The 13,311-nt window shown below is 42.0% G+C and overlaps 1 protein-coding gene across 7 annotated transcripts in view; it reads left to right on the plus strand.

Annotated features, from left to right (window-relative positions):
* Positions 1–13,311, plus strand: part of PUR7 (purin 7) — a 114,896-nt gene that overhangs the window by 38,514 nt on the left and 63,071 nt on the right. For all 7 annotated transcript variants that reach the window (XR_015689501.1, XR_015689500.1, XR_015689499.1 and 4 more), the window contains exon 2: positions 7,689–7,790. Coding sequence is in view for 4 of the 7 variants with exons in the window: in XM_087671658.1 (XP_087527784.1) it covers positions 7,689–7,790 (102 nt within the window). In the remaining 3 variants the exon portion in view is untranslated. The remainder of the gene's footprint in view (positions 1–7,688; positions 7,791–13,311) is intronic.

A 13,311-nucleotide genomic window follows, 5' to 3' on the forward strand; every position in this document is an offset into this window, starting at 1 on the left:
TGTCCGTACATGAGTCAGAGACGAAGAAGTACTCTCCATAGCTGATGAAATTGCAACAATCTGCCCTCAGCTCCTCAAAACTTCATTCTCAGATCTACTTATGTCTATTATGTTTTTTTTTTGGTGCTCTCTCTCTCTCTTTTGGGAATTTGTGCCACATGGCATACATGTAACAATTTTCCCGTTTAAAGCTTCCGGTCTGAAATTCTCCATGATCAGTGCAAAATTTGACCTCGGCACAGATCAGAGAATTAATCCTTGTGCAAGCGAAGATAATGACGCGAACAGATTCTGGGGTCCAAAAATAGTAACTCTCTAAATTTTAGGGATGGTGACCCTTGCATTCCTCAAGTTGTTTTGAGTAACTTTTATCATTGCAACCACATCAAAAAGTGTAATGTGGCTCAGTTACAGTGACTTTTATTTCGTGAGCATTCTCACATGTGCATCTTCTGTTTGGGCTAGGCTCATTGTCTTGTACCATCTCCAATGGCTAAGCACATAGTCCTAAATCACTGGCATTCTATTCTTCAATACCCTTTCAATATGGAACTGGTCCTAAGGCTCAGACAAACCATTAGTCCAATTTGTCCCAATGGTTGCCTCTTCTGGCCATGCAAAGATCCCGGCTTATTTTAAGAGAACTCTGGGGTAAAAAGCAACAACAACAAAAGAAAAGAAAAATAAAATATTTATTTAAGTAAATAAGGAAGGCAACTGCAAAAAGTATCACCACCTAGTGACAGGCGTCACCTTCATCAGAGGCAGTTGCACCTCGCGTTTGGTTCTTGGCTGCTTCTCACTCTTTTGATGTCAGTCCACAGCTGGCGCATTCGGCTCATCCTCATCATTTGGCGTCACTTGTAGTAATTATTGGCGTCACCTCATCAGGCTTGCGTTTGCAGATAGAGGCTTCATCGGCTACCTCTCTGCTTGTAGGTACCACTCCTCATCCTTGCGTTTGCAGATTCAGAGGCTCTTGACCCTTTGACTGCAATCTTCCTGCCCTAGGCGACACTTTCTCATCCTGTGTTTGCAGACTCAGAGGCTTCTTTGGCAGTCTTCTTGCACTCCAGGACTATCAGATTCACTTCATCAACATGATTAATCTTTCCTCATCTTTTGTGTTACTTTTCTCTCTTAGTGTTTGCCGTACATACTGTGTTTTCCCTTGCAAATCCTATTGTCTCTCTGGTCACTTAGTCATTTTGATATGGTATGGGAGCCGGAGGTGCTCAGAGAGCCACAAAGATTCTCCTCATCAAAGAAGACAAAGACTAGTGGCGGGTTTGACATCAACATTTGATTTCTCTATCATTTTCGTTGTGCATTGGGAGATATCCTTTTTCTCTCTCCCACCCTCCCTTCTCCAGTTTGCCACCCCGGTAACATGGTGTCTCCACCAACAGATTGCCCTTCTACTAGGTGTTACTACTGCGGCATGAACGGTCATCCCATCGAATATTGCCGACTTCAATCTTTGCTCCTCACTCCTTCGGAGTATATGCGTCTCCCACTTGGCACTTCTTGTGCTACCTCTCCTTTCTAGGCCACAGAGATTGTTCTGCATCGGCTATCGGAGTATTATGCTTAAGACAATAAGCCGCAACCAACACGCACTAAGACAATAAGCCGCAACCAACACGCACTAAGTCCTTTCAAGTACACGGAGGCTCTAAGACCTTACGAGGCAATAAGTCCTTCTGGAGATCACCCCACTATGTAGAGGTTACCCCATCTACTTCCGGGTACAGTGGCTTTCACGACCCACATCTCCTCGACAGTCCACTCTCCTGAGAGCCCGCGACTGTTCCCTACCCTTGGCTCATTCTGAGCCTTCTTCTTCCCCACCCTCTTCCACTAAGGTTCGAGAGGCCACTTCCGGGTGCTTTTCGGCTTCTTCTTCCAAGCCCCAGATACCTTCTTTGGGACAACCGGCGGCACTTCCTTTATCATCAGATGCTTTGTAGCTCGTGAGCCATGAGTGGTTGGATTCCCTTTCTCTCTCAGATTGGGATTTAGAGGGGGATTTTCTTAATTCATCCTCAGAGGGGGCTTTCATTTCTTCGGCTTCAGAGGGGGCTCCTACTTCTACTCCTTCCGATTCAGAGAGGGGCCCTACGTGCCATGAAGTTCTTCACCCACCACCACCTTTCACTTTCGAGGAGTGGCTCTCCTTTGAGCAATCATTTTCTCTACTCACCATGAAGTTCTTCATCCACCACCACCTTTCACTTTCGAGGAGTGGCTCTTCTTTGAGCAGTCATTTCCGCTACTCATACCCAGGATCTAGAGGACCTACTTAGATTGGGGCCCTTGGGTCTTTAGTAGCGACTTGGTGGCTAGGCCTTCGTATTCCCTCTACCATGGAGTCACATAGCTAGTGGCTTCTCTCTCGAGGTTGAGTTTCGAGTTCTAAAGCTCATCCAGTCTCCTGACTGTCTTCAAATGTCTTCTTTCAGGTGGTATTCTTAGATTACAAGGTGGATCTTCTTCGTCTCTTGGTCAACATGGAGCCACCTCTCGAGATCGCGTACAGGCATATCCTTATGGTTCTCAGCACCACACAAAGTCCGACATTCCTCCTAAGCGTTGCATGTTTTCATCATTTTTGTACTAGGGTGCTTGGGCAAGTGAACAATTTTCCCACGAGGGACACATCCAAGTGGCACCTGCTGCATGAGCATTCTTCAGCATGTAGCAGTGCATCTCCACCTCACTCTTCCCTTGTTCCCCTTTTTGGGTCTGAGAGGGGGTGTTGAGAAACCCTTCACAATTCACCCGCAATTTGTGTTCTTTGCGTTTTTGTGTTTTCTGTTTAGGGTTTGCAGCTCCAAAAACGGGCGCCACCCTAGATTGACTGTGTCTATTTATAGGCCACTCTCTCATTCATTCCTTACGGCTGATCCTTCAGTCCGTCACTCCCACTCTCTCTTTGTGAGTCTTCTGACACTCTCTTCCATCATCTCTCTCTTTCTCCTCTCCTACCACCATCTCCATACTCTCCAAGCGCCAACCTTCATCTCAAGTTGGCTGCGTTTATGGTGGTAGTGTGCTTCTCTTTAGTTGGCGTCCATCCTCCATTGTCGGCGACGACATCTTCTATGCTTCTATACCTTGCGTTTGGAGTCCACACTCTCTTGGCGTCAGCATCTACCCTATTTGGCGTCATCCTCCATCCTTTTGGCTGCTCCACCTTCTTGCATTTGGTTGCCAAGAAGGTTCCTCACCATTTGGCGTCTCTCTCCAATAGGCGTCACATTCATCAAAGGTAGTTCCACCTTGCGTTTGGTTCCTGGCTGCTTCCCTCCCTTCTGACGTCACTCCACAGCTGGCCTTTCACTCCCAGAGGAGGTCTTCATCTGTGTTTTCAGCATTCGGCTCATCCTCATCACACTTGGCGTCACTCCTAGCAGGTGGCATCACCTCATCAAGCTTGCGTTTGTAGACAGAGGCTTCATCGGATGTCTCCTTGCTCCTAGGTACTACCCTTCATCCCTGCGTTTGTAGATTCAGAGGCTCCTCACCCTTCGACGGCAATCTCCTTGCTCCAGGCGACATCTCCTCATCTTGTGTTTGCAAACTCAGAGGCTTCTTCGGCAGTCTCCTTGCACTCCAGGGCTTCGTTTGTGCTATGACACCCTTGTATCAGATTCACTTCATTAGCATGATTTATCTTTCATCATCTTTTGTGTTACTTTTCTCTCTCAGTGTTTGCCTTACACACTGTGTTTTTCCTTGCAAACCCTACTGTCTCTTTGGCCACTTAGTCATTTTGACAAATAGTACCAAGCTGCTCCATAATGCTTTGAATTTCAAGACATAATCTTGAATGTTGCTTGTTTTCCTCTTGACATCATGCAATTCTTATTTAAGTTGTAGCTTTTGAGCCTTAGTGCTCGTCTTAAACAATTTGGCTATTGCATCCCATATATCTTCTGCAGTAGTTTGGCCATGTATGTGGCCCAATATGCTATCCTCAATGGTAAATGGTTTGATGGGCCCTTTTAACCCATGCTTTTAGTGCCACATCATCTCCTACTGGCCTAGCCTTTGTGCCATCTACTATATCCCACAAGTCCTTATTAATGAGATAATTGCTTATGCAAAACTTTCATGCAAGATAGTTATTCTTGCCAATCTTCTCACCTGTGATCACACTTACATTTGTGTTTTTTGAAGACATGATTTCGGATTGAATTTCAAAGAATAACCCCAACAAACCAAGTAAAAGCACTATATGTATGCTTCAATGTTAAATAAAACATCAACAGCATAAGCACCCACTGCAGAATGGTAAATATAACTGCTCACTGCTGAGCATCAAAAGCATCCATAGTATGCATTCCCAAACATAAACAATAAACACAGCGGGTGTCCAAAAGAATCCAAATGCACAGATTCAATGAGCAAACAATAGACTACTAGTACAAGTTGCAGAGTATGCATACATACACTGTCCATGCTGTCCATGAATGCCACCATAAAAAACTTCTGCAAACAAACCAAGCTCAAGCCTTTAAATTTGAAAATATTCCTGCTGAAAGTGACTTTCAGCATCAGCAAAGTTCATGTGGCTAAGAGCTTGTTGCTCTTGCTTTCCCAAATCTTGGAAACTACCTATTTCAGCATGCTGTCATTTCAGAACAGTCTCTGTAATCTGCAATTTTCTCTATCCTACTCTGAGATTTCAGTCACGACTTCTTTTGCAAATTGTAGAGCTTGAAGTTAGCTTCCTAGATCAATTTTTCTTTCCTTGTTTCGATTTTTCTATCAAAAGTTATGTCACATGCCAAAGCAGTCCTAGCTCGTGAGAAGTCCTTGTGGCAAGGGCTGTGATATAAAGCCCATCCTTCTATGTACCTGTCCAAAGAACCATGCATGAAGAAGCATCCTCCATAGTCACTGCACCCTACGTAAATACAATGTGGGTACCTAGTTGTGTAAGACCATGAACAAACAATAGGCTAAATTCCCCAAAACGTTTTCTTAGTTTGCATGGGTATTTTTGCTAAGTGGTAGCCTTCTAAACCTGATTTTCAGCATTATTCAGTCATTAAATTAATTTTTAGAATTAAATAATTTTGAAAATTAATTTCAGCCTTTTTGACCTTGCCCAAATTTAAATGTGTCCATCCATAATTAAATTCGCTAGGCCATTTGCAACTTGGAGTGGTCTCCAGCCTTTGTTGATCCTTAGACTGGCATGAACTAGTTATTTAATACTAGTTCTTAGTGTCATTACTGACACTTGATGACCAAATAATTGTCCTAGGGTCCAAATTGGCACCAATTGACAACCAAAACCTAGTTGGCATAACTTATTGCAACTTTTGTATTCGATGCCCATTGCATCCTTGGGATCTTTGGCTTGTTACCATGAAGTAACTGCCATGTGCAACATGTGCTAGACAACCTTGTACATTTTATTAGTAATTTAATTAAATGTTACTAGTAATAATAAAGCATTTGAAAAATTCATGTCCCTGTGATAGACCTCCCCCTTGAAATCCTTGCAATCGTCCTTGTTTGCATTGCAAAGTGCTAGAGCAAAAGCATACTACATTGGAATTTTCATAAGGCATCATAGTCACAACATTGGCCACTGTTGTCTAACCATGCCATATGCCCCGAACCTATCGAAAATTTTCAGCCACCATAAATATTAGATAAAATTGAGAAACAATCTAGAACTATTGCTAGGAACCTATTGGATGCATCCATAACCTATGTTTCTCAATTGCTCTAACTATCGACCGTAGAAAAGCATTAATTCAGCATAAACTATGGTGAAATTGTCAGTGGCATTACTAACATGTCGCTAACTATGGAACCAGTTGTAAACCATTGAAAATTGAGTATAAACTGAGCATAAACCGATCAGTTGCTGACCTGAGAATTGGCCACAAACTGCTGCAAATGTGATCCGAAACAGATCACAAACTGATTAGTAACTAATGTAAAAATTGATCCCAAAAGTGACCATAAACGGTTGTTAAACTAATCAAAAACTGAGCTGAAGCTGATTAAAATTTTTATCTTAAAACTAAGGCAAAAACTTATACCTAATTGATCATAAATTGATGCAAAAGTGTAGTTTTAATGTCCATACTCATTTGCATACATCTCACAGTAACCAGTTTATTGAGCAATAACCCCATGGCAAATGTACTGTCAGCATAGTATCTTGGATGCATGCTGAATACATCCGAGATCCACTACATACGAGAGTTGTCCAAAACTGGCGGAGTGGAAGTGCTACCTTCCCTTTGAGCATCGGCTCTAACTGAAAGGCATCTAGGTAAAGGTGCAACAACTGACGATGGTTTGCCAAGTCATCCTCTTCCATCCATTTTGCATCCATTGGTGAATAGTTTTGAAACTTAACCAAATAATTCATGGAAACCTTTCTTTCCTTATGTGCTAAGATCTGCTTGGGTACCAAGATCTCATTCAGCTTCTCAACCTCAGGTTGAATTTCAGCAGATAGATCCTCTAGCACATCACCATGAAAAGGCCTCAACAAAGTGATATGAAAGGAATTGTGTATCCGCTGCCAATGTGTAGGTAATCTCAGCAGATATTCCGCATCATTGATCTTCTCCAACACTTGAAAGGGCCCATAGTTTCTCATACTTAACTTCAGATACAATCTCTCTCTTCCTTTCATATTTTTCAGACTTGCCTTTTCGAAATGTAGACAATAGCAATACAGAATTGCCCTTTGCAAATTGCAAAGCACGTTTATGGCAATCGACTATCCTCTTTCACTTTTCTTGTGATCTCTGAAGTGTATACTTCATCTTTGCATAGGCTGCATCCAAGCTTTCCACATAGCAATCAGCCTTTGGACAGGTCACCTTTTTCAATGAACCTCCAAAGGTCTTTACTCATGATCCATGATGTCAGCACATCCATTAGGTGTAAACACACGCCAAGGAACTCTATGAAGATTGATGACCCCCGTACCTAAGTAGAGGTTTCCCTAAATGGCACCTGACAAGTTCTACTACCAGTCCAATCGGTTGACCTCTCTCAAGTGGGCAGTTAGGTGCCATGTGGCATTTGGCTGCCACCCCAGTCATGTCACGCTTGCTTGCCATGTGACATGTCATCAGCTTGCCATGTCCTTGGTCCTTGCAGATGGTTGACTACCTTGATATGGTCAGCACTTAGGGCCATTACATGTGCTTCCTTGTGTGTAACTACCTTGATACGGGCAGCAGTCAGGGTCAAAGTGTGTGATTAACTGCTTGTGTAACTTCCTTGTGAGTGGGAACAAGCTTTATGGGGTACTTGTAAAAGGAGTCCCTCAAAGCACAAGACCTTGGTACCAATGTGGTACAGGTTGCATCTATCTGGTTAATACTTGCACATACCTGTAAAGGAGCTTCCTCTCCAATCAAAGAGACCTATATTTATGTGATTTCATATCAAGCTTTCAAGACGTAGCCTCTTGTAGTCCATTGCTCTTTAATTTGGATGTTTATGCTTAGGCTTATTATGTTTATTGCTGATTTCTGTGTTGTTGACTATTAGCCCAATCATTCTTAAGCCCCACTTCCAAATCTTCCAACATCAATTAAATGACAGTCTGATTTATAATGTTGAGCAGAAGCACAATATAATTGTGTGGCTGCAGATGCAATGTCATTTTTGAGCTTCTTTGTTTTTCTGTGTGATTGCAGGTCAGAGATACATATGAAGTTGGAGATTATCTGGTTTTGATAGCAACAGATAGATTGAGTGCATTTGACAGAGTTTTGACATCTGTTCCATTCAAAGGCCAGGTAGGGCAATTTTATTTTGTCTTGAACTGTAACATGGAGTCTGTGAATGTGTCTCTATTGTAGTAGTTGTTTTTAAAATGACCATTGGTTTGTCTTGAGGTGTAGAAAGGAGGGAGAGAGGGAGGCAAAATGTGCATAGTGACAAACTTTCTTGATGTCATGTCTAAGATCCAAAACTGTTAAGAGTTATGCAGCTAAAATTAGAAAGTTACTGTGAGATGCACCATCTTAATTCTGCAGCCAGCACCATGAAATTCAAAGTGTGCCGTGATATTGCTTTAGTAACACAAACATGAAAATAAATTATGGGCAAAGCACATTTTAGAAACCACAAGCTTCTCTATGTGCTTGTGGTTTCTAAAATGTGCTAGGGGCATAGAGAAGCCCTTTAATTCTCCGCACCGATTGCAGGAGCACATGAGTGTTGAAGTTTCATGTAGAAACCCCGATCTTTGTGTTGAAAAGTCTGAGTGATAGGTTGCGGAGGTGGGTGGGAAGCAGACGAACGAGGTTCCTGTCTAGCATTGCGTGTAACCATAGTGACCCAAGAATTATCCTGTAAAGGCAAATTCCGACCAACCAAAAGCGATGCACACTCTATACTAGTTTGAGAAGCATCCTTCTTTCCATCATCGTGTCCATATTGGACAAGCAGTACAGGGTCAACTTTTGGTTACTGAACCACCTACTGGGGATGATGTTCATGCATCCATGTCAGGAACCATTGAACTCTGCAAAACATCAGGGCTTCTATCGCATTCAGAAATGAAATGGCCCAATTGGCCACATTTGAAACGGTGCCCAGCAAATGTACCTCATTTCAGCTCATCAAGGCTTTGTTATGGGTGATTTTAATGCATGTGTATTTGTGGATCAGGCGACTTCACAACACTTGGTCATGGATGGTCGTGAGTGATAGGCTTGGGATGCTTTGGCAGCTGTATCTTTAAAACAGGACATGTGGTCTTGGATGCATCCTTCTCAGGCTGGATATACTTATTGCTCTCTTCAGCATCCAAATACTTAGGCCAGATTGGATCGGATCTACATTTGTTAAGAGTGATTCTTTTCTTCCTGCAGTTATTGATATGTGGGTGGAGAGACAACATGTTTTGCTAGACCACTATCCTTTGGTCTTGGAGCTGAATCACAGACGTGTCCATGCCTTTAAGGCTCTCCTTGCCCATTTGCCTCTTCGTTTCAATCAATCCTTTCTGCTATAACATCAGTTTTTGGAATGTATTCAGTAATCAACTGATTGCTTCTTTCAGCTCTAGGGTCCTCTTTGAAGGGATGGAAGCATGGACTATTTTTAGGGATAATACCTGATCATTATCCTGATAGTATGGTATTCAGCATGCTTCCTCTTTACTCACTGAATTGCAGCATGCGCAATCATTGTTGGCCCACTCGTTGTCTTTGTGTGATTCAGGGGACTTCATTGATGACTTGCTTACATCCATTGAATGGTTGGAAGACAGAGTTCAATCTTTATAAGAAGAGGAATATGCTAAATACAAATTGTTGGCTAGAGCAAAAGCTTTACACGACAATAAATGTCAATCCCCTCAAATTTTTTCTCGATTACACTAAAAACATGCTCGAGAAAATATTGTGCGTTTTGATGGATGAGCAAGGTGTTATTTTGACTGACCCTACTTCTATCATTCAGGTGTGTTGACTTTTTTAAATCATTGTTGGGCCCACAAGAGATTCTTTCAAATGCGGTTCACTTTGCTCGTCGATACATTTGCAATTTGGTTGGTAACCAGTTTAAGCTAGAATGGGTTGATTTGATGAAGGCTGATATTTTGGAGGAGGAAGTGGAAGAGTTGTTGTCTCATTTTCCTTGGAAGGAAAAGCCCTTTGGCAGATGATTCCTTCATGTTTCTTAAGGCTGATTGCTCGAATGTCAATCGGGCAATGGTTGCGCATAATATTTTTGCTATGGCATCGAGACTTCATATTAACACTTAGAAATCTATACTACTTTCTTGCACAGAGAATGATTTGCAGGCCTTGGGTTGGCATGGAATTGTGATTTCTAAGGGAAATATAACCAAACACTTGGGTTATCCTATTGGTGCGGATGTAGCTCCCTGTGCATTGCTAGATTGGATATCATCCCGTATTCATTATCGGTTCATGTATTGGAAATCTCAAGGCTGGCCTCTTCATGTGAGACTTAAAGTTAGTCAATGCATCATGATCAGCATGATTTCGTTTTTTCTGCCTCTGCTTCCTTGGACTGAGAAGTCTCTTTTGGAATCGGTTCAGCCTATCCAATTCATGTTGTGGAAAAAGAAAGGGAATCGCTTGGGCCAGGTGTGGATTTCGTGGCAGCATATTACTACTCCTAAAAGGATGGGGGGAGTAGCTTTGTTGGATGTTAACTTGTATACGGTAGCCTTGAGGCTAGCTCTTTTGCAGGCACTATGTGTAGAGAGTTATCCCTGGTCAGATATTGCAAATTTTTTTATGGAAAAGATTGGAATCTCTCATGGCAGCAAGTTTATTCATACTTCTTGGTGGCATGTGTTTAATTCCACAAGACCTGTAAAGGTCTCCTAGTCTTTTCTTCTTTCTCATTTGGTCGCATCTTGGTAGGCGATGTTACGTTTTGTAGTTTGGCGCCCTCCTGATTTTCGTAAGAAGGAGAATTCGATGCAAGGTGAAGTGTTGGCTACTTCCAGGTTGTTGGATTGGCTTGATAAAGATTTGCAAAGAGACAAGTTTAATCGACTGTCTCGTTTAGGGTTGCAAACAATCCTTGATGGTGTCATTCCTGGACAAGCCCGTCTTTATTCTTTTCGGCGTATCCATCAGCACTTCCGTGTGCCTTGAGGTTATCACGACATTTGGTTGTCTATATGGGACATGCTTTTGAGGTTCTCTCCTTTGTCAACATTACAGCCATTGTCTCCGTGGTGTGATTGGAAGTTTGTGATTCCTGATGATTTTGAGAAAAGGTCAACTAACCAGATTTATCATCAAATGGTGGAGGCCAAGAGATGGGTCACGGGAGATGCTAATAAGTTATGGCATATTCGAGATAACAAAAAGTAATGGCAGGAAATATTCATCCATCTTTGGAAGTCTAAGGGTCCGTATTGGGGGTCTTCCAACTGGCGATGTGTTGCGTGCCTGCAAGATCTCTGCTGGTCAGTGTGTATTCTGCACTACGTGTGATGAAACAATGCGTCATCTCTTTGTCTTTTGCCCTGTTGCTAGACAAATCTGGAGTTTTGTTTCTCGTGTGTGTTTTGTGGCAACTCAGCACCGGATATTAGTTCGTTTGTGGATTATGGGAAAGATGACTTCTACATCCTCTTTGCACTCAGACTATTCCTGTCTTTTTCATTTCCTTAGATGGATAGCCGTGTAGCATATTTGGCGTACTCGGAATGCCTTCATTTTTGATTCAATATCGGGCATCCATAGTCATGTGGCCTGTGTTCGTGGTTTAGTGTCATGGGAGATCTCCTCTATGGTGTCAATTGATCTGGTTCTTCCTGACATTGCTGCTCCCTGGTTGGATATTGTTCGCTCTACACCAATTGTCCTTTCTGAGTGACATTTCTGTGTTAGTTGTGGTAAACTTTCAGTTGTATTAGTGTTTTTTTCTTTGCTGACCTGATGGTCTGATGTAAATATTTTCTACTTAATTCAATTATCTTCACAAAAAAAGAAGAAGAAATTCCTGAATTTATAGCCAAAAACCTTAATGCCAAAATGAAAGATAAATAGCATGTAGTGGTCACTGAAACTTGGATGGTGAATAATTGCGGTGTGGTCAGCTCTTTAGGAGGGGCATATTTTAAGAAGAGATGACCTTAGGGCCACAAAATGATCCTCCAATAAAATCTGTTTGATTATTGCAACAACAGTTTCCTTATATTCAAGCATGCTACAGTTGGTACAATTTGATTTGTTCTGTTGTAACAGTCATTTTCTTCATGCCTAGTTTGCCACAACGGTTGCAAGACATTTGGATGTTTTAGCCTGTTCCCTCAGGTGATAATCTCCTTGTGTAGAGGGCTGCTCCTCTTGACCTGCAGTCTTTATTGTATAACCCCTTTTCATAAAGGTAAAACCTGCATACCAAGTTGTGCATGTATTTTTTAGTATTTAAGGGTTCACTCATCCATGATATGAAGGTGGGATTGTTGAGTATGTGTTCAAACCATAAGAACACACTTTAGGTGCATTCGATAATGGTCTAGCAAACCAGTTGAGGCATGTGACCTCTTTTGAGTCATTCTCCCTGTATTTAATACTTGAAGTGCACAGCATCTCTCAAGTTCTTCAAGATACCTTGGATTCCCTCATTGTCCATGGAGTCTTCCTCATGCCACATGTAAAAGGCTTGTCTGTTCTACTTTGGCATTTTGGTGCTCATGATGAAGAGGCTCTTATCTCCTGACTCTAACAAGCTTAGTAGCATGGTCTACTCTTTTACAACATAAAATCTTAAAAGCAAAATCGACCTCATTTTCTTGCTTTGAAGTAACAATGAGCAGAACCTTTTTGGTGGTAGATGTGTGAGTAGACTGCCAACAATTGCCAGCTAAAATCTTGCACATTGTTGGAGCACGAAAAGATCTTAGTTCCAGGTCCCAAGTCAAAGCTCACAGACTCACAATGTTAGTTTTAACAAGTTTAAAGCAGCTCAGATTCACTGACAGCGCACTTTTAGCTTCTGCTTCACTTATGAGAGAAGTTGGAGTGATGACACTAATGATTTAAAGGATTCAACAGCTGCAGTCAGTCACAACATAGGAGTGATTAATGCAACTAATAAAGGTATTTAAAATACTGACTGCAGGTAACCACCCTCATCAATATTTTGCGGTCCAGCTTTGAAATGTGAAAGGCGGCCTTGCCTCCATGTGGTTTTTATTATGCTGCAATTACTTGCCCTTTAAATGCTGCTTAAAACTCTCTCTAGCTCTCTTATCCAATGTTTAAATTTAGTTCCACCAATGAATAAAACAATCATGAGTGGTGTTGCTCACCAATTGAGAGATAAGGCTAAGACTAAGCATGACTGTGTAAAGAAATGCCCTAACATAGAAACTCAAATACAATGGTACGACCAAGCACAAACTGATAATAGAACACAATTAGGGCTAGGGTAACTCAGAGACAATGAACATAGAGAATAATGAAATGAATCAATTTGAATAGAATATAATGCTCAATATAGCAAACACACCATGCAATGATTGAATTTGACCCTTGAACTCTTGTCTCGAGGACCAGGGTAGAGAATATGAGTTGAAGAGAGTGTCATACTTCGACGGCTCTGAAATGCAGCAAGGCAGCCTCCGAAGGTGTTTGGTAGTAGCAAATGTGGTAGTGGATGCTTGCACAGTGTCAGATGGGTAGAAGAATGCTGGAAATCTGCAAACAATGCTGCAATGGACCTGGAGCAGCAAAATGCAGCTGACTGAGATGGCAGCAGAAACAGTAAAACGCAGGCTGGTTGATGATGTGGCAGGCTGGTCGGCAGTTGTAGACT

This window comes from Lygodium microphyllum, chromosome 29 (assembly GCF_053477565.2).
Source record: "Lygodium microphyllum isolate KBCC chromosome 29, Lygodium_microphyllum_v1.1.10, whole genome shotgun sequence".
Lineage (NCBI taxonomy): Eukaryota > Viridiplantae > Streptophyta > Polypodiopsida > Schizaeales > Lygodiaceae > Lygodium > Lygodium microphyllum.